The following is a 26,304-nucleotide window of genomic DNA, read 5'->3' as shown; positions in this document are numbered from 1 at the left end:
AAATTCAATACAAAGCAGAAAGTATAGATTTGCTTTCAACATTTTGAAGGTGTTTTCTGTTATTCACCAAATTAAAATAAGTTGTTTTGTTTCAATAATTGTGCTTTTCTTCTGAAAATATGTACCAACACAAACTCACACAAACACACTTACTTCATATTTTTCTTATGCCTAAGGTTTACCTTCAGAGTAATATGTGTATATTTCACTCTACAAAAATTAAAACTAAAACTCTGTGTTTGCAGGCAGAGAGACCACAAGTTTATAGAAAACTATGTAACAAATATTTATTAATAGTTTTTCAGGACTCAGAAATGTTGCCTAGGCTGGAATGCAGTGGTGCAATCTGGGATCACTATAAACTCCACCTCCCTGGTTCAAGCTATTCTCCTGCTTCAGCCTCCACATCGGTGTTCCTATGCCTGGCTAATTTTTGTATTTTTAGTACAGACAGGGTTTCACCATGTTGGCCAGGCTGGTCTTGAAATCTTGAGCTCAGGCAATCCAGCTGCCTCAGCCTCCCAAATGGTTGGGATTACAGGCATGAGCCACTGCATCTGGCCATATTCTTTTTATATTTCTGTATAATTTTTATTATGACCATAAAAATAACCCTGTGGTCAAAAAATTTAATTGTACATTTTCAAATAACTAAAAGTGTATAATTACACTGTTTGGAATACAAAGGATAAATGACAGAGGTGATGGATACCTTATTTACCCTAATGTAATTATTACATATTGTAGTCCTGAATCACAATATGCCATATAAAGCATAAACATATACTAAATACCCACAAATACTAATAAATTTCTGTAAGAATAAAAATTTAACCCATGGGAAAAATATTCTTTAATTCAATTAGTTTAAAGCCACTGGCAAAGTGATTACTAATGTTATTCCACTATATGCCAAATAGTATACTGCTACCATCTTTTACCTATACCCTTGAGTAAGGTGGGATAGGTTAAAGTTAGTGGCATAATATGGTGTCATTAAATGCAAAACAGTCTTAATATGGTAAAAAATAAAACAAAACTAGGCCAATCTCAGCACTTTGGGAAGCCGGGGCAGGTGGATCACTTGAGCTCAAGAGGTCAAGACTAGCCTGACTGATATGGTGAAACCCCATCTCTACTAAAAATACAACAATTAGCCGGGCATGGTGGCATGCACCTGTAGTCCTTGCTACTTGGGAGACTGAGACAGGAGAATCACTTGAACTTGGGAGGTGAAGGTTGCAATGATCATAGAGATCGTGCTGCTGCACTCCAGCCTGGGTGAGAAGGTGGACTCCATCTCAAAAAAAATAGATACAACAAAATTAACTTCACACACAATCTAACAATTTTTAAATGTAGTGTATTTTATTACATGAAAGTAAAATTAGTAAAATAATACAGTAATTTAATATACCTTTAACTATAATTCATAATTTCTCTCACTATAATGTAGAAAAGTATTACTCTGAACACTACCTTATACATTACTTAATATAGGTCAAATACAAACAGCCTCTCCACTTATATTTTCATTATGCATCTTACATTTTAATATCCTTTCTCTTTAATAGAAAAGGTTATAAAGAATGCCCAGTAAAGAATCTGTAATATCTCTGATGCAGCAACAATTGATCACATGCTTTCACATGTGAATACAATAGAAATAAAGTAACAGCATAAATTTGAAAGCTCTATTACATCATTATTCACTTTTCAAAAAATTTTCTTCAAGAAAGCAAGTATACTTTCAATGTAATTACAATGCTTCAAAAAACCTTTTAAAGTTATATATAAATAATTTATCTAACAATTTTTGTTGTGGATTCTTTTTTATACTCAACACTCTGATTTAGTGCAATGTCTGAAGTATCAGTGCCTTAGTTATTCTACTGTAAATTCTCTGATATTTACATGGAATTCATTTTGAATTAAATATTTTTTATATTTACTGTTTCTGCAAACATGTTTTAGTTATCAAGTCTCTGGTGTTTTCTAAGCTGTAGTTTTTGAAAAAAAAATTGTTTCCAAATTCACTACATTTGCAGGATTCTTCTCTAAAATTCCCTGTTGTTGAACAAAGCTGGAGCAACTGCTTCAGGGTTTTCCTCTAGTACAAAATGTGTGCAACGAAATCTGTGATGCAAGTAAAAGTAATACAACCCCCTCTATTATGTGTAATGGTTATCTTCAGAATACTCTTCTTCACTTTAAAGGCTTCTATTTTCTGAAAGTTTTTTGAGCATAATTGCATTTTAAATGCTTTTATTAACTGTGAACCACCTTCTATTGGGTAAGATGTGAGTAGGCATTAATGGGTTTTCCATATTTTTTATAATTGTGCAATTTTTCTCAAGGATACTAGCTTTCCTGTGAAATAAGGTGTATGCACTGATTAAAAAGTTTTCCCACATTCTTCACACTTGTAGGAGTTAGGGTTCAGTTATCTTACCTACAATCAAGTGTTGCAATCATATAAAGGATTTGTCAAATTTTCTATTATTTCTAGGGTTTCACACTAGTATAATCATCTTTATGTACAGAAAAGTTGGAGGTGGTGGTAAAAGCACTGTCACATCTTTCAAGTTTGTAGAGTTCCTCTTCAGCATGAATTATCACCATGTCTCTTAAGAACTGAGAACTTGTGGCTGGGAATAGATGCTTATGACTGTAATCCCAGCATTTTAGGAGGCCAAGGTGGGTGAACCACAGTTGGAGACCAGCCTCTTAAACATGGCAAAACACTGTCTCTAATAAAAATACAAAAATTATTTGGGCATGGTGGTGGAGGCTGAAGCAGGTGAATGGCTTGAACCAGGAGGAAGAGGTTGCAGTGAGCAGAGATCATGCCATTGCACTCCAGCCTACATGAGAAGCATGAAACTCATTCTCAAAAAAAAAAAAAAAAAAGAATTGAAAACTTGTTATAGGCTTTGCTGCATTTTTCACACTTGTAGATTTTCTGTCCTGTATGAATTATGTGTAATAAAGGTTGAGAACTTCCTTAAAATGATTTGTCACATTCTTTATTTTTGTAGGAGTTGTTTCATATAAATTCTCATATTTAGTAAGAGTTGAGGGGTGGTCAAAGGCTTTCCAACAGTCATCACATTTATAGGGTTTCTTTCCAGTATGAATTATCTTATGTTTATTAAGGGTTGAGGAATATTTCAAAGATTTGCCATGTTCTTCACTATGTAGGCTTTCTGTCCAATATGAATCCTCTTATGTGTATTAAGGTCTGAGGACAAGTTAAGAGCTTTGCCACATTCTTCATATTTGTAGGGTTTCTCTCCAGTATGACTTATCTTATGACTAGTAAGCTGTGAGGAGCGCTTAAAGGCTTTGCCACATTCTTCACATTTGTAGGGTTTTGCTCCAGTATGAATTATCTTATGTCTACTAAGGACTGAGGAGCGCTTGAAGGCTTTGCCACATTGTTCACATTTGTAGGGTTTCTCTCCACTATGAATTATCTTATGTGTGCTAAGGGCTGAGGAATACTTGAAGGCTTTGTCACATTCTTGACATTTGTAGAGTTTCTCTTCAGTATGACTTATCTTATGTGTAGTAAGGTTTGAGGAGCGCTTGAAGGCTTTGCCACATTCTTCACATTTGTAGGGTTTCTCTCCGGTATGAATTATCTTATGTGTGCTCAGGGCTGAGGAGCGCTTGAAGGCTTTGCCACATTCTTCACATTTGTAGGGTTTCTCTTATCTTATGGATAGTAAGTGTTGAGGAGCGCTTGAAGGCTTTGCCACATTCTTCACATTTGTAGGGTTTCTTTTCACTATGACTTATCTTATGTTTATAAAGGAGTGAGGATGAAATAAATGCTTTGCCACATTTATCACACTTGTAGGGTTTCTCTCCAGTATGAATTCTTTTATGTGAACGAAGGACTAAGGAGCGCCTGAAGGCTTTGCCACATTCTTCACATTTGTAGGGTTTCTCTCCAGTATGGATTCTCTTATGTGTACTAAGGATTGAGGAGAGCTTGAAGGCTTTGCCACATTCTTCACACTTGTAGGGTTTCTCTTCAGTATGACTTATCTTATGTACATAAAGGATCGAGGATGAAATAAACGCTTTGCCACATTTATCACACTTGTAAGGTTTCTCTCCAGTATGAATTCTCTTATGCGTACTAAGAACTAAGGAGCGCCTGAAGGCTTTGCCACATTCTTCACATTTGAAGGGTTTCTCTCCAGTATGGATTCTCTTATGTGTACTAAGGATTGAGGAGAGCTTGAAGGCTTTGCCACATTCTTCACATTTGTAGGGTTTCTCTTCAGTATGACTTATCTTATGTACATAAAGGGTCGAGGATGAAATAAATGCTTTGCCACATTTATCACACTTGTAGGGTTTCTCTCCAGTATGAATTCTCTTATGTGCAGTAAGGGTAGAGGAATACTTTAAGTCTTTGCCACATTCTTCACATTTGTAACGTTTCTCTCCAGCATGAATTCTCTTATGTAAAGTAAGGTGTGAGGACCTGTTGAAGGCTTTGCCACATTCTTCACATTTGCAGGTTATCTCTCCAGTATGAATTTTCTTATCTGTAGTAAGGGTTGAGGACTGGTTAAAAGCTTTGCCACATTCTATACATTTGAAAGGTTTTTTTCCAGTATCTCTTATCTTATGTCTGTTTGAATTTGAAAATATATGAGAGACATTCACAAATGTATCACATTGAAATATTTTGCTCTGGGTAGTTGTCAAACATTGGTTAAGTCCATTATAACCTCCTTTGTGTACTTTACCCTCATCCACACTTTCACAACCTTTTTTTAACTCTAAATTGCCATATTCACGTTTTTCATATCTTCTCAGTATCACTTTTTGGAAGGAATCTTTTAGGCTCTGCTCTGGACAAAGGTCTTGGGCAAAATGAAAACACATAACTGAAAGAAACAATAAGAACACATTACTTCAATTGCTAGATTCTGATAAATACAGGTTACATTTACAAACAAAATTAACCAGGCATGGTGGTGGGCAAATCCCAGCTACTTGGGAAGCTGAGGCAGAGAATTGCTTGAGTCTGGGAGGTGGAGATTGCGATAAGCCAAGATCACACCACTGCACTCCACCCTGGGCAACAGAGCGAGACTCCATCTCATAAGAAGGAAGGAAGGAAGGAAGGAAGGAAGGAAGGAAGGAAGGTAGGAAGGAAGGAAGGAAGGAAGGAAGAAAGAAAAGAAAAGAAAAGAAAAAGAAAGAAAGAAAGAAACAGAAATTTCCACCCAGGCTCAGGCCTTTAATCCCAGCACTTTGGGAGACCAAGGCAGGTGGGTGACCAAGGCAGGTGGGTGACCTGAGGTCAGGAGCTTGAGACCAGCCTGACCAACATCATGAAACCCTGTCTGTACTAAAAATACAAAATATTAGCCAGGCATGGTAACAGGTACCTGTAATCCTAGCTACTTGGGAGGCTTAGGCAACAGAATTGCTTGAACTGTGGAGGTAGAGAATGTAGTGAGCCAAGATCATGCCACTGCACTCCAGCCTAGGGAACAGAGTGACATTCTGTCACACACACACACACACACACAAATGTAAGTTGCCAAGTCTTGTTTTTTTTTAAAAAAAAAAAAAAGAAAGAAAAACATTGGCACATACACCTTTATTTCTGGCTCCTATGTGCTTCTTAGACACTGGTTAATGTCTCCCATGACATAAAACGTTGAAAGAAGTGGTGATATACATTGGAATGACATTGAGTCTACTGAGTCTAAAGATAAATGTTAGAGAAGCAGAGAAACTGCAGTACCCCAAACAGGCAATGGCTGCAGCAAGTGATTACTGATTATTAAAAAAATTAATAAGCCAATTTAACTAAACAGTAAACACAAAATTTAGACAAGACACATCCTAAGAACATGTTTGAGAAATTCCCAGAATCTCTAGCCAAGACTATTGATTTCAGACTATGCCAGGACAAAGCTATATTATAAAAAGATTGTAACAGGTAGCTTTTTGTCAATGTCCAAATCTCAATCAAAGATTACAATGTACATAAAATATTAGAGAAACATGGCCCAATGAAAAAAATTTCAAAAGCAACTATAAAAAGCATATAAAGTAATTTTTAAAATTCCAAATAAATTGAAGAGGCCAGGGTTGGTGGTCATTCATGTAATTCCAACACAGAGAAGTCAAGGTGGGAAAATCACATGAGGTCAGGAGTATGAGACCAGCCTAGAGAACATGGTGAAACCGTGTATCTACTAAAAATGCAAAAATTAACTGGGCATGGTGGCATGAGCCTGTAATCCCAGCTGCTTGGGAGGCTGACACACAGGAATTGCTTGAACCTGGGAAGGGACGTTTGCAGTGAGTGGAGATTGTACCTCTGCACTGCAGCCTAGGCAACAGAGCAAGACTGTCTCAAAAATAAAATAAAATATGCTGGGCACAGTGGTTCACACCTGTAATACCAGCAATTTAGGAGCCTGAGGTGTGTGAATCATTTGAGGTCAGGAGTTCAAGGTCAGCCTAGCCAACATGGTGAAACCCTGTCTATACTAAAAATACAAAAACTTAGCCAGTCATAGTGGAAAGCACCTGTAACCCCAGCTACTCAGGAGACTGAAGCAAGAGAATCGCTTGAACCTAGGAGGCGGAGGTTGCAGTGAGCCAAGACTGCACCACTGCTTCCAGCCTGACAGAAAATGACTCCATCTCAGATGAAATAAATACAGAAATAAATAAAATATAATAATATGCAGTAAGTGAAATGGAAACACAGACAACTACTGAAGATTATAAAAATGAGGATAACAACAAGAAATATTAAAATAGAAAAAAATAAAAATTGTGGGTATAAAAATTACAAAAAGTAACTGAAAAATTTCTCAAAAGAAAAAATGATGAAAAAATGAAAAAGCTGAACAAACAAACTAGGATACACATAAAGATATTTATAACAAACACATATATAAGTAAAATTTCAAAATTCACATATAAGAGCATTTTCAGAGCAGCAATGTAGGCAGATGTAATGATGAAGAATTTTTGTATATAACTTAAGTTATTTTTTTACCACATTCAAACACATTGTTGGATCTACTAGAGGTTTTATATAATCCCCCATGGTACCACTAAGAAAATATCTGTATAGATACACAAAAGAAAATTTTTAAAAACCGGAATGCATATTAATACAAAAAAACCCATAAAAGACAGAAAGGAAAATGAGAGACAAAGATACAAGAGTCAAATAAAACAAAAAATAAAATAACATTAGTAAGCTTTTCTCCTTCAGAAAACTATTTAAAATTTTATATATATAATTATCTTTCCAATCAAGACACATTCTTTCAATAAAAAAGTTTGTTAAAAATTTTGTGAAATCAAGATTTAACTTGCCTTTCTACAAGAGTCAGTTGAGATCTAATAACAAAAAAAGACTGAAAGTGGCAAGATGGAAATAGAAATTTCATGTAAATATTAACCAAATGAGAGCAGAAGGGTTCACAATAGTATTACACAAGCTACATCTTAAGTCAAAAACTGTCACATTTTATAAAATGTACTTTAAGTCAAAACTTCAAAAAGATGTTAAACAATATGTAGATTCATTCGCTGGGAGCCTATGACAAATTTGTTTATACATGTATTTATTTGAGTGCATGTGTGTCTCAAATTAGGGTTTCAAATATATAAAGCAAATACTAAGAAAACGGAATAAACACATAGACAGAAATATAATTATAATAGGCTATTTCAGTAACCCATTTTCTGTTATAATAATAAAACAAGACAGAATATTAGTAAGGGAACAGGGGACTAGAAGACAGTAAAAAACAATAATTTCTAATGAAGGTATAGAGAACACTCCTCAACAACATCAGGATACACAGCCTTCTCAATAGCTCATACAATTTTCTTCTTTATGGACCACCTGTTAGGCCAAAAACAAAGTCTTAACACATTTTTTAAAGCTGAAAATTAATAGATTACTTTCTATGACAAAAATGAAATTAGAGTATAAAACAATAATACAAATAATAAATGTACAAATATATAGAAATGATACAACACATATTCTAACAATTATTAAGTTAAATATTGATGACATTATGCAAAATGAGCCAGCCACAAAAAGACAGATATTGTGTAAGATATATAAATCAGTTACGCTCTTAGAAACAGAAAACAACGTGGTGTTTGGAGAGTGCCACGAAATGGGCAGAATTGGTAGTTGTTTAATGTGTATAGAGGTTTAGCTTTGCAAGATAAAAACATTCTAGTGATATATTGCATAAGAATTTCAATATAATTAATATGAACGAACTGAATATTTAGAAATATATACTTCTCACTCTGTCTCCCAGGCTAAACTGCAGTGGCACAATATCAGTTCACTGCAACCTCCACCTCCCGGGTTTAACCAATTCCCCTGCCTCAGCCTCCTCAGTAGCTGGCATTACAGCTGCGTGCCACCACATCTGGCTAATTTTTTGTATTATAGTAGAGACCATGTTTCCCCATGGTAGCCAGGATGGTCTCTATCTTCTGACCTTGTGATCTGCCCGCCTCAGCCTCTGAAAGTGATGGGATTACAGGCGTAAGCCACCCCGCCCGGCCTAGAAATATTTTATTATAAATTTTGTTATTTTTTGACACGTAACACATAAGTGAAAATAAACAATAATACCTAAAAGAGACAGTTAGTATTGTTTTGAAATTATCTTCAAATCCAAAAGTGTTTCTGACACACAAAAATAAGATAGATTCACAAGGAAATTGATGTTGAAATTAGGAGTGTTTTTGAGACCAGGTCTCACTCTGTCTCCCAGGCTGGAGTGCAGTGGCGCGATCTCGGCTCACTGCAAGCTCCGCCTCCCGGGTTCACTCCATTCTGCCGCTTCAGCCTCCCGGGTAGCTGAGACTACAAGCGCCCGCCAACACCCCGGCTAATTTTCTGTATTTTTAGTAGAGACAGGTTTCACCGTGTTAGCCAGGATGGTCTCAATTTCCTGACCTCGTAATCCACCCGTCTCGGCTTCCCAAAGTGCTGGGATTACAGTCGTGACCCACTGCACCCGGCAAAATTAGGAGAGTTTTTATGACTACTCACCTAGACAGGATTAAAAAAACTGTTAGAAGCCGCGTGCTGTGGCTTACGCCTGTATCCCAGCACTTTGGGAGGCCAAGGTGGGCAGAACACCTGAGTTCAAGAGTTCAAGACCAGCTTGACCAACATAGTGAAACCCTGTCTCTACTAAAAGTATGAAATTAGGCAGGCGTTGTAGTGCACGACTGTAATCCCAGCTACTTGGAAGGCTGAGGCAGGAGAATGGCTTGAACCCAGGAGGCAGAGGTTCTATAGTGAGCTGAGATCCTGCCATTGTAGTCCAGCCTGGGTAACATGAGTGAAACTCCCTCTCCAATGAGAAAAAAAAAAGAAAATACATAAAAAACCGTTACAACAAACCTACACAAGAAATACACAAGTGACACAAAACTACAGGGATAATATTTATACAGGAAAAGAAACATAGAAATAATTATATTGGTAATAGACATATGGCTTATTCATATTTAATTTTGCTCCACACTGTTTTAAATGGTAGAGTTAAATATTGTCATATACAATTATAAACTAAAAAATCAAAACACAATTAATTGATGTGATGTGACATACCCAAAAATATATAACACAAAAATATTAAATTGCAAAAAAATAAGTAAAACATGGAATGCAAAACTTATTGGATACCATCAAGTAGATCAATGTATTCATAAAAGAAATTTTAGAATATAGGGAAAAAGAAATACAGAAGTACTTGAAGATTTAAAAAAAAAAAAAGTTGAGAACTTCCCAAATTTTGATGTAACAAAAAAACATTTCTAACCAGCAATACTCGATTTTAAATTATTTTACTTCCAAAAGAAGATAAAGGCTTTCCAAACTAAAAGTTAACAGTGTTCATTACCATTTGCGCAGTCCTACAAGATGTACTACAAGAGGTTATGCGTGCTGGCTCATGTCTGTAATCCCAACACTTTGAGAGGCCGAGGTAGGTGGATTGCCTGATTGCTGAGGCAAGCCTGAATAACATGGTGAAACCCCATCTCTACTAAAAATGCAAAAATTACCCAGGTGTGGTGGAGCACACCTGTAGTCCCAGCTACTCAGGATGCTGAGGCAAGAGAATTGCTTGAACCCAGGAGGCAGAAGTTGCAGTTTGCCAAAATCATGCCATGCCACTCCAGCCTGGGTGACAGAGAAAGACTCCATCTCAAAAAAATAAAAAATAAAAAAAAGAGGCCAGGTGCAATGGTGCCCACTGCCATTCACCACTGCTCTTCATCCTGGGCAATAGAGTGAGACTCAGTCTCAAAAAAAAAAAAAAATTATTGTACATGAAACCTTTGAAGTTCTTTTTTATAGAATATAAAAAACAATATGTGAATCTGAATAAATCAACAGGGCACATTGCCTCATGCCTGTAATCCCAGCACTTTGGGACATTAAGGCGGGTGAATCATGAGGTCAGAAGCTTGTGACCAGCCTGGCCAAGATTGTGAAACACTGTCTCTACTAAAAATACAAAAATTAGCCGGGCATGGTGGTGCATGCCTGTAATCCCAGCTACACAGGAGGCTGAGGAAGGAGAATCACTTGGACCTGGGAGGCAAATGTTGCAGTGAGCTGAGATCATGCCACTGTACTCCAGTCTGGGTAATAGAGGGAGACTCCATCTCAAAAAAAAAAAAAAAAAAAAAAAACTCTGCATAAATCATATAAAATAATTTTAATATCAATTATAAGCCAAAAATGTAGAGACATAGTTTTTGTATTCAATTGAAGTTCTTACAAGATTAAAATATATTGTTTTAACTTTAAGATGTATGTAATCTCCACATTTCAAGATGATTACAAAATAAAATTTATAGAAAGTATACAAAAGAAAATAAAAAATAATCAAAGCATGCCAGTACAAAATTAAATCAAAATTAAGAAAATAAAACAGGAAATGAGAAACATAACTATTAGAAACACCTAACACGGTAACTATATAACTGGTAATAATTTTTCTTTAAGCAATCATTTCAAATATAAATTAAACTACTTAATAAAATAAAATATAATCTTAGTACTTTGGAAGGCTAAGATAGGCTGATCACTTGATCCCAGGAGTTGAAGGCCAGTCTGGGCAACATGGCAAAACTCTGTCTCTACAAAGAATACAGAAAAGCTAGCAGGGTGTGATGGCACATACTTGTAACCCAGCTACTTGAAAGGCTGAACTGAGATCATCACCTGAGTTTGGGAGGTTTGGGTAGCACTGAGCCTTGCAAGTTAGCCTGGTTGACAGAGTGAGACCCTATCTCAAAAATAAAGGAGGCCAGGCACAGTGGTTCATGCCTGTAATCCCAGCACTTTGGGAGGCTAAGACAGGGAGATCTCAGTATTTAAATAAAATACTGAGAAATAAAATAACTCACAAATCCTTTCAAAAAAAATATAGGAAAAAGACATCACAGTGGTCATGGCACCATTTTCCTAGATAAGAAATTAAATGCATGAGCAATAAATGAAATAAAAGTTTAACTATACTAGACATCAAAATTTCTGCATATTAAAAAACAATTCAAGAGTAACAACATCCTTTAGAAAATGGGTGAAAACATTTGCAAATTACATGTGAAAGAAGTTAATATTCAAAATATATAAACAGCCCTTAAAACTAAACAATAAAGGTGAATAACTTAATTTAGAAATAGACAATGAAAAACAAAATCACCTCATACCCATTAGAATGGCCACAATAAATATTTTAGAAAACACCAAATCTGTTGATGATGCAATGAAAATGAAACCCATGTTAAATGTTGGTGGAAAACAAAGATACAGCCATTATTTTAAAAAGTTATAAATGTTCCTCATTTAGAAATCTATATCCAAAATATGTAACAAAGTCCAGGTGCAGTGGTTCAAGCCTGCAAATCTAGCAACTAGGGAGGCTGAGTGGGGCAGATCACTTGAGGTCAGGAGTTTGAGACCAGCCTGGCCCCGTCACTACCAAAAATTCAAAAAATTAGCTAGGCATGGTAGTGGGTGTCTGTAATCCCAGCTACTAGGGAGGCTGAAATAGGAGAATTGCTTGAACCCAGGAGGTAGGGGTTGCAGTTAGCCAAGATCACACCACTGCACTCCAGCCTGGGCAACAGAGCAAGACTCCATCTCAAAAAAAAAAAAAAAAAAAAAAAAAAAGCAAAACAACACAGGACCTGGAAAACATATTTGAAAATCCATGTTTATTGTATATGTATTCACAAAAGCCAAAAGGCAGAAGCAATACAGATGTCTCCTGATTTATAAACATATCAAAAAATGTAACATATACATACAATGGAAAATTATTCCACCTTAAAAAGAACAATCTTGTCACATTTTAAGATGAACATTGAGAATATTATGTCACTTGAATTAATACAGTAACAAAATTATGGATACTGTATGATTTTACTTATATGAAATATCTTAAGTAGTCAAAATCATAAAATCAGAGAATGGAAGGTTTGTCTGTCAAGGGCTAGAGAGAGGGTAAAATGAGCAGTTGTTTCTTAATGGGTATTGAGTTTTAGTTTTGCAAGATGTAAACTTTCTAGAAGTCTTTTGCATAACAATGTGAATAAACTTAACATGCCTGAAATAAACAGCTTTTTTTTTGGAGACAGAGTCTCACTCTGTCACCTAAGCTGGAGTGTAGAGGCACAATTTTGACTCCCCTTCAATCTCCCATGTAGCTGGGACCACAGCTGCACACCAGCATGCCTGGCTATTATTAATTTTTTCTTACAGAAATGGTCTCCATATGTTGCCCAGGCTGGTCTCAAACCTTTGGGCTACAGGAATCCTCCTGTCTTGGCCTCCCAAAGTCCCAGGATTACAGATGAGCACCACAACCATGCCTGACCCTTTGATGTACACTTCAATAAATTTAAGATGGTAAATTTTATGTTGTGTGTTTTTAAAACAATGCTTTTAAATAAAAACTGGAAAAAAAACAGAATTATACATCTTTCTGAAAATTACCTTCAAATCACAAAAGTGTTTCTCTCACAAAAAGAAAAATATATATTAATCATTAAACACACGGTGAAAATAAGACTATCTCCATGACTACTCATTTAGACAAGATAAAACTCCCATTGAAATTCAGCTAAGAAAAAATATCTAAAATTGGGGTCATATTTACAGACAAACACACATGCTTATGTAATCTGATTGTGATAGATATGCATAATTTATCTGTTAGTTAAACCTCAAATGGACTTAAAGTGTACAAACAATTGCAAATTGTCTAAATATTTATAGATAAACACACATACATATGTAATCTGACTGTGATAGAGATGCATAATTTATCTCTTAGCTAAACCTAAAATTGACTTAAAGCATATAAAAAGATTTGCAAATTCTCTAACATTATACTACATAAGTAAAACCAATAGACACAATAAACTGATGTTAAGAAACCTACACTGACACCAGCGTGGTGGCTCAAGACTGTAATGCCAGCACTTTGGGAGGCTGAGTGGGCAGATCATGAGGTCAGGAGTTCGAGACCAGCCTGGCCAATATGGTGAAACACTGTTGCTAATAACAATACAAAAATTAGCCAGTCATGGTGGCATGCCTGTAGTCCCAGCTACTCAGGAGGCTGACGCAGAAGAATGGCATGAACTCAGAAGGCAGAGATTGTGCTGAGATTGTGCCACTGCACTTTAACCTGGGTGACAGAGTGAGACTCCATCTCAAAAAAAAAAAAAAAGAGAGAAACCTACACTGAAGAAACACACTAATATAGAACTACAAACAATAAGAAGATAAATGTTTACTCATAAAATCTGGTATGCTACATTAATGTATCATTTAAAAAAATTAGTCAGGCCAGGCACAGTGGCTCACACCTGAAATCTCAGCACTTTGGGAGGCTGAGGCCAGTGGATCACCTGAGGTCAGGAGTTTAAGACCAGCCTGGCCAACGTGGTGAAACCCATCCTCATCTCTACTAAAAATACATAAATTAGCCGGGTGTGGTGGCACATGCCTGTAATAACAGCTATTTGGGAGGCTGAGGCACAAGAATTGTTTGAACCCAGGAGGTGAAGGTTGCAGTGAGCCAAGACTGCACCACTGCACTCCAACCTGGGTGAGAGTAACTCCTTCTCCAAAAAATTTTTTTAAAAAATTTGTCTAGGTAACTGCAATATTTAACTGTTACTATGTAATCATCATATACAGGTATTTTGAATCATTGGCATGCACTCTGTGGCAGGAAAATTTCAGAGAATATGCTGTATAATTATAAATAGAAGATTCTAATGAGAAACTGTTAATAAATTAGCATTTAAAAACTAGATTTGTTTTTTATGTTTTAAATATATGGTATTCTTACACAAAACGCAACTGCTGTAATCCAACTTTAGAAGCAAAGAGTAGCCTTACATTGTTAAATATATAAAAAATATATATATTTTTTCCAGAATAGGGTTAGACCTTCTGATATGTAAAACAAATATTAGGAAATAATCTATATTATTATTTAGATATAGGCTGAAAAAAGTAGGTGAAAATCCTGCAATTCCTTTTTACCTGCAGCAAAGCTTCAATTTATAAGTAACTATTTTACTTATTTATCATATTTAGTTAAATATTGGGTGCCCATTAATTATGTAATTTACTTCAAGTATACCATCAAATTCTGGCATATTGTCCTAAATATCTGAAACTAAAATTACAGACAAATTTGAAATAGAAAATAGAAATTAAAAATGTATATGGAGACTGACATCAGTAAGAAGAAAAGAGTTAAATTGTCCTATTTTCATAGCCCCTTACAGCAAAAAAAAGTCAGCCATCCCTGACAAAAATGCTTTTATGAGAGAAAAAGGTATTATGGTTCACACCTGTGATGACAGCTACATGGTACATTAAGGTTACAGAACTGCTTCAGGCCAGGATCTCAAGACCAGCCTGCATTATGCAGCAAGATGCCATTCCAAAATAAGTGCCTATAAGAGAGATTTGAGATCCAGGGAGGGAGTTGTGAAATGCTGTTAAAGCTTAAGATTGAGAATTGTTTTATTCACAAGGCAGGCCCTCATTTAGGTGGGAAACTAAAGGACTACTGTTCTTGGCTACAGACCAGGATTGGGTTCACCCAACTTGGTCCCACTGAGAATTCAGCACTTACTCTATAACCATCCCAAACTCCTCCCAGCCACAGCCTGGCTGAGGTTCTGCCATTCCAGAGACCTGGAGAAAGGCACCCAATTATAGCTATGCAGGCAGGCATGAAGACCTTGGCCTCTACTGGGGTCCCTGAAGCGGTTCAATGACTCAGTATCAGTTACCTGAGCCACAGTTATGGTCAGTTCTGCCTACATAGAAACCCACACAGTTACCTGAGGAAATGCTCTCTGGTACTCAGTCAGAGCCATACTCATCCACATCCTGAAACAAGGCCCACCATATGCAGAACCGACTGCAAAAACATGCCCTAGTGTCTGCCCTATGGAGCAAAGTCCTGAAGGATATGCAGTCTGTCCAAAAATAAAATGGGAATTACAACTACCCAAGCCCCTGTAACAAGCCAACTAAAGGTGGACCCTAGTGCAGACCCAGCAGCCTTGTGACCAAGTTACAACCCCTCTTCACTACAAATTCAGAGGGCATCTCATCACACTAAGGGCCCAACAAAAGAAGATCTTTACCTTCTAAAACCAATTTATGAAAATGTGAAGAGGTATTTGCTTCATCAAATTCAGACACCAATGCAAAACTATATTGTGCTCATTGTCAATGCTTCTATTTTAATGTAGCACTGGAAGTATGTGGCAGAAGAATTAGTCAAATAAATAAAAAATCCATTGAAATTGAAGAAAAATAAGTAAAAAGTTGCTGTTTCTAGATCATACAATCTTATATTTTAAAAACCATAAACAGAGTAAAAACCTGTCTAAAATAATAAATACACTCAGTAAATTAGCAAAACATAAAATTAACATACGAGTATATGTACAGTTTTATATACTTAAACTATCTTACAAAAGAAGAAAAAATATTATTTACTATTGCTTTGAATAAATTTCTGAGAAAAAAAATTAACCATGGAGGTAAAAACCCTTTACCCAAAAAAAAAAAAAAAAAAAGAAAATCAATGAAAAAATTAGAGAAGTTCCAAATAAATTTTAAAATATTTTATGTCTATGGATTGAAAGAATAAATATTATTCAAGTGCCATATTATCCAAAGTGATCTATAGATTCAATGAACTTCCTATCAAAATTGTAGTGGTATCTTTTTCACAAAAATAGAAAATACAATTCTAAATTTAACATGAAACTAAAATAAACTTTGAATAGCCAAAGAAATCTTGACAAAAAGGACAGAGCAGAAGTAAACCATACTTATACTTTCAAATGATATTTTAAGACTATATAGTAATAAAAACAGAATGGACTGTGCAGAAAAATTAACAAAAAAAATGAAACTGATACTACTGCCCTCATACATTTCAGGGCTGATGCAAAAAGACTTTAAAAACAGTTTAGCTTCTCAAAGTCATGCAGATATTTCTGTGTCCCCAAAATGATGTAAAAGCAGCCAGATGGTGCAGTCTCTTATATGGCATGAAGAGGACTTTGGCTCTCACTGTGAAGCTGAAGGAAGCTCACTGAAAGAAAGGTAGAATCCTTAGAGAATTTAAAACATAAGATAGAAGATGTCCCTTTGTGGGAGCAAAATTAAAAACAAAAAAACAGTGTCCCAGGAACTATTTTCTTTGGAACACAGCTTCCTAAATCACATTTTAAGGACTGGCTTTCTCTTTGACCTTGGGACCCCTTATCTGTGTCATCTGTTGTATTCATTTTCACTTGCACCTACCTGGGGGGTTGGCAATCATCTCATGTCTCTTCATAGTCAAAGATTTTTTTCCTTGCTCCAGACAGGTGATCAGGTCTGGCTTAGAGACAACAATACCTGTTTTATTAAAAATAAATAACATCAATCTTGCTTATATTCTCCAATTACAAGCTAGTAATGTGCTCAGCAGAGAAGATGTGATAAAATAGTCTAGTAAATTCCAAAATACTGAGTTATAAAAAAAATTTCAAAATATTTAGAAAATACTTTCAAATTGTAGGTTTCTTTTGTGTGTGTGTGGTTTTTTTGTTTTGTTTTGTTTTTCGTTTGTTCTTTTGAGTTTCGCTCGTTACCCAGGCTGGTGTGCAATGGTGCAATCTCAGCTCAGTGAAACCTCTGCCTCCCGGGTTCAACCAATTCTCCTGCTTCAGCCTTCAGAGTAGCTGGGATTACAGGCATGTGCCACCATGCCCAGCTAATTTTGTGTTTTTAGTAGAGACAGAGTTTCTTTATGTTGGTTAGGCTAGTCTCAAACTGCTGACCTCAGATGACCTGCCCACCTCAGCCTCCCAAAGTGCTGGGATTACAGGTGTGAGCCACTGCACCCGGTCCTACTTGTAGGTTTTTTAAATTTTATTACCTGGTACTACTGAATCAAAAGTTGGTGGTGGCAATTAGATTTTGAGCTGGGGGTAACAACATTTTGTTCCACTAAATTTCTGGAATTACCACTAATTTAGAGTGAAGAATATAGCTCAACTCAGGAAAGTGGAAAGTTTAAGATGAAACATCTTGAAGAAATTCACTTCTAAATAAAGAAATTCTGAAGATTTTTGGGAAAAGGGGGATCTAAAACTCTCTTACACAAAGAATAAATTACTAAAAATCATTCCACAAAAAAAATAAAAACAACCTTTAGGGTATATTATGAATTATGTATTCAAGTTATCCTCACCAAGGAAGACCAGGTTACTGTAGTTCTCTAACATCACATCCCTATATAAATTCCGCTGTGCAGTATCCAGGCAATGCCATTCCTCTGGAGAGAATTCTATGGCCACATCTCTAAATTCCAGTGGTCCCTGAAAAACACACACACACATTTTTACCAAGTGGTCATGGGCGAAGTTTGTAATTTGTGTTAAGGTGAAATTGGAGAGTAAAGAGAATTGGTTCTGACTTACAGGACTGACTAAATTATCCAATAAAACAATTTTCAACAAAAAATATTCTCTAATATATTCTCTAACTGACAAAGAGGAGCAGAAGATCCACAACATCAGTTCATATATGATATTTTTCTAGATAATAAATTATAAAATTAAGGGCATGAACACAAACATGTACATTTTTGAGTGCTATATTTAGATCATACGGAATGAGTTGTGAATAATTTTTCAGATAGAAAAGACATGGTGACTTAGAAGGCACCTCTCAAATTTTAATACGTACAATAAGCTGAAGACCTTGTTATGCAGGTTTTCTTTTTTTTTTTTCAGAAGATCTGAAATAAAGTCTGATTTTTTGAATTTCTAACAAGCTCACCAATAATGTCAATGTTTTTGGCCCAAGGATATTTTGTCAAACATCCACTAAGTGGAAGAACCTTTGTTTTTCTCAGTTTTTCTGGCCTGTAAACAAAGATAAGAGCCTTCAATTTCCACAGAAAAATATGTAGAAAAAAATAAGAAAAAAGGACAGCTGCCAGATTGAATGTGGTGGTTTATACATATCAGCTGCACAAAGATACTTAAAATAATTAACTGTATAGTGAAAGAAATCTGTTACAGAGCTATTTCACCAAGTGAATCATTAACCATTAAATGCACTAGGACAAATTTTATGATGTGCTAATGCACACAGAAGAACACAGCATCACTGTTGAAATATTCCTGTTGGGAAAAAAGCTGAGGTTTGGGAAGAAAGCTGAGGTAGGGCTTGCATGACTGACATAATGTCCTCTGGAATGTGTCTAGACTTGCTGGTTCCTTGCTTCTAGCCCTCCTAGGCTCCTATTCCCATTATCTCAAGTAGCAGAACAGGTTCCTTATAAATGCTAAACCATCACAGCTGTAGATCATGTGCCTGCCCTTTCAACCTCCACATTCTCACCACCTGTTTCTCTGTTGGATTACCAATAAATAGCATAGGCTCCCAGACCTCAGGGCCTTCACAGCCTCCATGATCGCAATGGCCCCCTGGTGTCCCACCTTTCTCTCTCTAACTGTCTTTTTCTCAATCCTTTCAGTCCATCAGACTTTGTCACCCCCACGACCTGGTGTTTAGTCTGGTCACCCCAACATATTCCTCTCAAAAAAAGTAAGTACAATATGAATTTAACCACAAAGGAACGTGTTTTATGCAAACTTCAAAGTACAGATAACTCCTATGTTCTGTAATTTTTAGTAGTAATTTTAAGTAGGCTTCATTTAGCACCCTAGAGAGTAGGTATCTCCTAATAATCTTTTCAGAACTTTCTGGGTAATAAATGTCATTCCATTTAAATAAGCATTTTCTTAATCCTGTTCCGCATAGAGCTAATGGAACACATAGATGGAGCTTCAACATTACATGTTCTCCATCTTTACTAAGGGCCACAGTTTTCCCCAACAGAAATCTTGAGTATCCATATCTTTTCATGTTCAACAGCTACAAAGGAAACATTTTTAAGATTGCATGTTGGAAACAATTGCTGAGTCTCAGGGAAAATGAGCACTCAAAAAGAGAACATCTCAGCAAGGCAAATTTACTTCTATAGAAGGGTGTGTCTCACAGATGGAGCAATGACAAGAGCACACTTGGGCAAGGGAGGGGAAGGGGCTCTTATCCATAACACCGCTAGTCCCTACTGTTGTGTCTTTCTGCTATTGGCTAGGGTTGGACCACACAGTCTAAGCTAATTCTGATTGGCTATTTTAAAGAAAGCAATGGTAAGAGCCGGAGTGGTGGGGTGAATAGTCAGCAGGAAGGATGGGTACAAGTCAGTTGAGTAGGGGTGACTCAGGACAGGGCAGGTGACTAGGGATGACTAACGACCCTAAATATGTGAGTTAGAAGGGATTGTTTACTGAAACTAGGAGCAAGGAGACATAAAGATCGAGAAAGTTGAACTTTAAAATACAGAACAAAGAGCAGGAAAGATGAACATACTGACATTTTGGTTCTTTGAAGAGAACCTCAGTACTCATTGTACTTAACAATTTCCCCTCTTCAATTTTAAAGGAAGTTAACAAGCTGAAACCTTTGAGGAGAAATTTACCGTATCCCACATTTTGGATCATAAATTCTTGCTGAGAATTCTGCATGGCATATGAGAAGCTATGACTTGGAGAATGTAGAGAAGGCTCAGGGATATAGGAAAGAAATATTTTTCAGAGACCCTTGACTATCATAAGAATTTTAAGAAGTAGTTAAACCAGACTCATTAGGGAGGAAAAACACAAGTAGAGAAGTAAAGTTTTCTGAGTGCTAAATGCATGGCAGTCCAGGAGGAAGAGTGGACATAGCTCTGCATCTGAGACATGTTTACCTGAAGAAAAGCCATTTTTTTCTTCCCCTCCTTCTCTGGAATTCCTTGTCAAATGAGATTCTCTGGACAAATTACACCTGCATCTGGAGAATATGCCTTTAAAGGTGTCAGTACCACATGTCTACCTCCTAGCATGACAACAAATGGCAGAAAAACAAAGACAGAAAAAGTCCACCTATTTATGTCCTTTAAAATAGAAGAGATTCAAAAATAAGTAGAGATTCAAAAACAATGAGCTGCTCCATGAAGATAAAAATAAAAGTTTCTCCTTTCCCATCCTCAAGTGACCTTTTCTAGCATGGACACCAGCACTTTTGTTACGGGGTGGGTCTTTGTTCTTAGAGCTCCCAAGATGGTGGCAGGCCACTCCCAAGATGGTGGCAGCTGCTCTCAAAATGGCTGCAAGCCCTTTGTTCTCTGACCTGGGGTTCTTGGCCTCACGGATTCCAAGGAATGGAACCTTGGGCCATGCAGTGAGTCTTATAGCTCTATTAGAAGCCGTGGGTCATGGAAGAGAACCGTAGAACCCAGCGACTAGTGTTCAGCTCAGTTAGGATGAACCAGAGCACTTAGTCATGCAGGAACAATGGCGAGCCTTTAGCCTAATGGGGAGTGGCAAAGGAGTGCAGTGGACACCCTGCGGGATCCGGAGGGGGAGGGGTGGAAGTCTTCAGCGGGTCTGGTATGGCGGTGAACAGCAGTGGCCAAAGGGCGAGTGAAAGCTCAGCTGGAGCCATAACAAACACAGACCAGAAGATTGTGCAGTTGCAAGATTTAATAGAGTTAAAACAGCTGCCATACAATGGGAGGGGGCCCAAAGGGGGTTGTACACTCCCGGCTTGAATGCCTGGGGTTTATATCCCAATCATTGTCCCTCCCCCTCTGCTCTCAGGTGATACATGATTTGATTATTTCTGTACCTTTCGTTTTTAATCTAATTGGTATTTTAGTGAGCTCTCTTTACTACCTGATTGGTCAGATGTGAGCTGAGTTACAAGTCCCATGTTTAAAGGTAGGTGCCGTCACCTTCCCCAGCTAGGCTTAGGAAATCTTAGTAGGCATAGAAAATCCAGCTAGTCCTGTCTCTCAGTCATCCCCCTCTCAAGAGGAAAACCCAAATGCTGTTGGGGAGGTTGGCCAATGACTGCTCTTAACTGCTTACTGCTGAATTGGGTGTAGTAGGGGTCATGCAGTTGAGATTTCCTGGGGAGGGGTGCCTTCAATGTCATCAACATTGGAGCATGGGCTAGCAGGCCAGTCCAGGGGTCCATGGTAGATCTTAGTCATGGACTGCATCTGAGGCTCCAGTTGAAGAACATTTTTAGTTTTACAGCTTTGATTCTGGAAGAGACAAACTTAACAAGGAGGTTAATGATACAGGGATTGAAATGTACAGCCTGCAGTGCAGCAGATTATTTCTTTGGCACACTTTACAGGCACTGACTATCTGCTTGATAGTTTTGAAAAGGCCTGGTCCAGTAAATAATGATTTGGCTATCTGATGGGTGTTATCAATGCCTAAGTGGAAGGTTTGGTGAAGGGTTTTAAGTAATTTCCATTGGTTAGCTGCAGGCAAAAGTATTTTTCCTTCTTTGGTGACCAGCCATCCTGAGGGGAGGAAACTACGTCCTCATCATGAGGTTCCCCATTCTGTCTCTTCTGCTGAGTACTGGGGCTTGGTTTCCTGGAGCGGATTACCCCATACTACGGGTACTTCTATAAGCATTTCTAATGGAGGGTCCTACCTTGTGGCTCTTTTGGCTTCAATATCTGCTTGGCAGTTCACTTCTATTTCCCTTTTGTTTCCTTTCTGATGACCCTGGCAGTGTAAGACTGCTACCTCTTTAGGTTTCTGTACAGCCAATAATAATCTCCTAATGGCTTCCTGATGTTTGACAGGTGTTCCCTCAGAAGTTAGGAATTCCCCTTCTCTCCATATTGCTGCGTGGGCATGGAGGACTAGGTAAGCATACTTAAGAGTCTGTATATATACTTACCCTTTTTCCTTCTCCTAATTTTAGTGTACAATGGCCCCTGGTTTTGCTAGGATGTCTCTCCCTAACAAAGGAGTTGGGCTTTCAGGTGTAATTAGAAAGGCATGTGAAGAGAGCAAATTTCCCTAGTCACAACTTAGTGGCTGGGAGAAGTATCTAGTGACTGCCTGTCCTAGGATGCCTGGAATAGTGACAGATCTGGAGGACAGTTGTCCAGGACAGGAGAGTAAGGCTAAGAAGGCCACACCAGTGTCCAGGAAACAGTTAACCCCCTGGCCCTCAATGGTCAAGCACACTGGGTCTCTGTGAGGGTAATGGCATGGGCTGGCACTTGACCCGGACACCCTCAGCCCTGCTGCTGGATCATCTGGTTAGTGGCTTCTGACTCAGAGGACCCTGGTCCCCTGGGGCAGTGGGCCTTCCAGTGATTCCCTTGACATAGGGGGCATGGACGAGGGGGTGGCTTACTTCTACTTGGACAATCTTTTTTAAAGTGTCCCTGTAGACCGCACTGGAAGCAAGCCCTATTAGGCATTTGATTTGCCCAGCCTTTCCCTGTTCCAGAGCCTCCAAAGTCTGCTTGCCGGAGGGTCATGACTAAAGCAGTGGCCTTCTTTTTATCCCATTTGTCCCACTCCACCTGCTCCTCCTGATCTCTATTATAAAAAACAGAGGTTGCCAACTTCAATAGGGTCTCTAAGTTTTGCTCTGGGCCTGAGGCAAACTTTTGAAGTTTTTTCTAATGTCTGCAGCTGACTGAGTGATAAACTTACCCTTTAAGATTAGTTGGCCTTCAATAGAATCAGGTGACAGAGAGGTATGCTTCCTCAATGCCTCCCTTAGTCTCTCCAGAAAGGCAGTAGGATGTTCTTCCTTTCCCTGTGTTATACTGGACATCATTGAATAATTCATAGGCTTCTTCCTAGTTTTCCTTAGTCCTTCTAGCATGCCAGTTAGCAAATGTCTGTGGCACCAATCTCCATGTTCTGATTCTGCATCCCAATGAGGGTCTACACTGGGAAGTGCCTGCTGGCCTGTGGGGAATTGTTTTCTTTCCTCTGTTGTCATCCTATCATTGACCTAATTGATATACCAGAGATCACCAAATTCTTGGGCTGCAGTTATGGCAGCACTTCTCTCATTTGGGGTTATTGTCTGATCTAGCAGTAACATTATATCTCTCCATGTCAGGTCAAAGGATTGTCCTAACCCTTGTAAAACATCAATATAGCTATCAGGGTTATCTGAGAATTTACTTAAGTCTATTTTAATTTGCTTCAAGTCTGAGAGGGAAAAAGGTACATACACTCTGACTGGGCTGAATTCTCCAGAATACATTTTAGGGACATTTTTGCCTTGGGGGGAACGTTTCCCATCTGAAGAAAGAACATACGGATGCCAGCACTGCTAGTCATTTTCTGATAAGCATTAGTCCTAGAGCGTCCTCTATGGTCCTAATACTTATTAATTTCCAGGGTGCATAACAACTCATGGCCCTCTGCTTATCAGATTAGTTATGCTCACTGATGTAGCAGTGCACCTGTTTTCCCACCTTTCTTGACCACAAAGAAAGGGGTCTGGGCTGCTGGATACTACTGGTCCTTTACCAGTGTGCCCAACATTGCCTTTGCACTCAGAGGTGAATTCCTAGAGCTGGGCTGGGTTCCTGACTATTTCATAACAATTCAATTGGCCCATCAAGATGCATTTCCATAAACAACAGTTCTTATGCAAACTTGTTTCAGAGAGGGTATAGGTGACCTTTTGAAACAGAAGCAAAATGGAGTTTTTGCCTGCTAGGGTCTTTGTCCTTTTCCTTTGTAGGAATATGCCCTAATTATCGATCTTAAACTTGTTGTTGCCCCGGATTAAGTCCTTTTGAGTACAAAATATGACACATGGATCCTGTTTATCCTATGTGCCTTTTTCCTATGAGAAGGAGAGGGAGGAGAAAAAGATGGGCTTGCTGGTTTTGTAAGTACTTTAAGACTTGGCTGAGTGTGAACAGCTCACACGTTTGAGCAGACCAATTATGAGGCAATTCTCCTAACTCTGCTTCCAGAAGAGTCTCCCTATCAATTACTGAATACCCATTGTGGTTTTTTCCCTCAATCACATGGCAGGAACTGTCTATCATCCTGTCCTGAAGGGAGCTCCTCCTAAATCTGGTCAGACCTTTGTATAGTAATGAAGATTTAAACCCCCGGTTGGGAAATCTGCTAGGTTAAGGGAATCATCAGTGGTTAGTGTTAAAATCACCTTTTTTCTAACAGAATAGCCCCATACTTTAAGATTTTTGAGTTAGTAAGCTATCTTTTTGCTTTTTGTCATAGGATAGCTCTGAACTGGTGAGGTGTGCTCACAATGAAGTTTCATCTAAAGGTTATTTTTCTTTTCTATTTTTATTTTATTTTTTGAGACAGAGTCTCAATCAGTTTCCCAGGCTGGAGTGCTGAGGCACAATCTCGGCTTACCACAACCTCCACCTTCCAGGTTCAATCAACTCTCCTGCCTCAGCCTTCCGAGTAGCTGGGAGTACAAGCATTTGCCATCAGTCCCAGTTAATTTTTTTGTATTTATAGTGGAGACAGGGTTTTGCCATGTTGGCCAGGCTGGTCTCCTAACCTCCTGACCTCGTGATCCACCCACCTCACCCTCCCAAAGTGCTAGGATTACAGGCATGAGCCACCACACCTGGCTAAAGATTATTTTTCTACTTTCTACTCTTAGCAAAGCAGTTGCTGCTACAGAATGAATGCCTTTGGTCCATCCGTGGGTTACTGGGTTAAGGATTTTTGATAGAAAGGATATGGATTGTCAGTGGTCTCAGTGTTTTCAGGCTATGCCCCTGTTTACACTGTTATAGGGTTATGGAGAAGAATTTCAATTATAATTTATAGGTTTTAAATTTACCCTGGCTTTTAAAGGAATAGAGTACCCTGTTTTTTCTTGTATCTCTCCTCTTTTCCTCTCTCTCTTTCCCCTGTCTCCCTTTTTCCCCCTCTTTTGGTAGATGGATTTTGGGAACACAGTGGAAGGAGGTTCACTTGTTGCCCCTATTTGCCAATATAGGAATATGGGCCTCCCTTTAATTTACTCAATTCATTTTCTTCCTGATATATTATATTTTTGTAGAACCAGATCCAGTTGTTAAAGTACTGGGTTATCAGTTCTAAGGCCCTGGCAAGGGTGGTGGGGAACAGGTCCCACAAAACTGCCCATGTGAAGAGCTGTATGCCTAAATTGGGAGGGACACCAGGGACAAGACTCCCTGAGTTCATAGCCTAGGTGCCTAAGGACACAGAGTAGAGCTTCCTTACACCCCTTTGGAGAGACAACTTGCTCTAATACTTGGGAGAGGAAGTGAAAGTCTGAAGCATTAGTACTTAGAAGGCAGGGATTGGAGGAAGTAGTTTCAGAGGTAAGGAGAATTCTGGGGTTACACTTTCAAGAAAGTCATGGTCAGGACCAAGGAGGTATGGGTCAGAAGAGGTAGGTAGGGGTGTACACATAGATGACTGTGAAGTAGAGACTTCTGGCTGCACCATGATCTCGGCCAGCCAATGCCGGGAGTTCAGGACAACAGCTTTCTGCCTCTAGTTGACCCTCGGCTTCCACAGGAAAATTGTGAAAGCAGAAGCTGGTTCCAGGCAGACCAATGCTCCCAACCCAGAAGGGTTGAGTGTTGTTAAAAAACCTTTTCCCAAGATGCCTCACACCTGAGTCTTTAGTCGGATGGCCATGATAATGGTTTATAACTGGCCAACAGGTTCCCGGTATTTTCCTCCAATTCTAAGGAAGGATAGGACAAAATAGCAAGTGAAAGTGGTCCGATATTACTCACTACTTTGAAGAATCCTCGTACAGGCCACCAAATGTTACCAGGT

General features: G+C 38.2%; 1 protein-coding gene across 1 annotated transcript in view; it reads right to left on the bottom strand.

Annotated features, from left to right (window-relative positions):
* Positions 1-1,343: 1,343 nt before the first annotated feature.
* LOC129020570 (zinc finger protein 90-like) overlaps positions 1,344-26,304 on the bottom strand; it is a 38,205-nt gene continuing 13,244 nt past the window's right edge. The window contains 4 exon segments of the mRNA XM_054465116.2: positions 1,344-3,714; positions 3,716-4,907; positions 16,916-17,011; positions 17,850-17,976. Of these exon segments, the coding sequence (XP_054321091.2) occupies positions 3,171-3,714; positions 3,716-4,907; positions 16,916-17,011; positions 17,850-17,976 (1,959 nt within the window). The 3' untranslated portion in view covers positions 1,344-3,170.

Source organism: Pongo pygmaeus, chromosome 20 (assembly GCF_028885625.2).
Source record: "Pongo pygmaeus isolate AG05252 chromosome 20, NHGRI_mPonPyg2-v2.0_pri, whole genome shotgun sequence".
NCBI lineage: Eukaryota > Metazoa > Chordata > Mammalia > Primates > Hominidae > Pongo > Pongo pygmaeus.
Note: the sequence above shows the minus strand (reverse complement) of the source record. Positions and strands in the feature narration are given on the sequence as shown.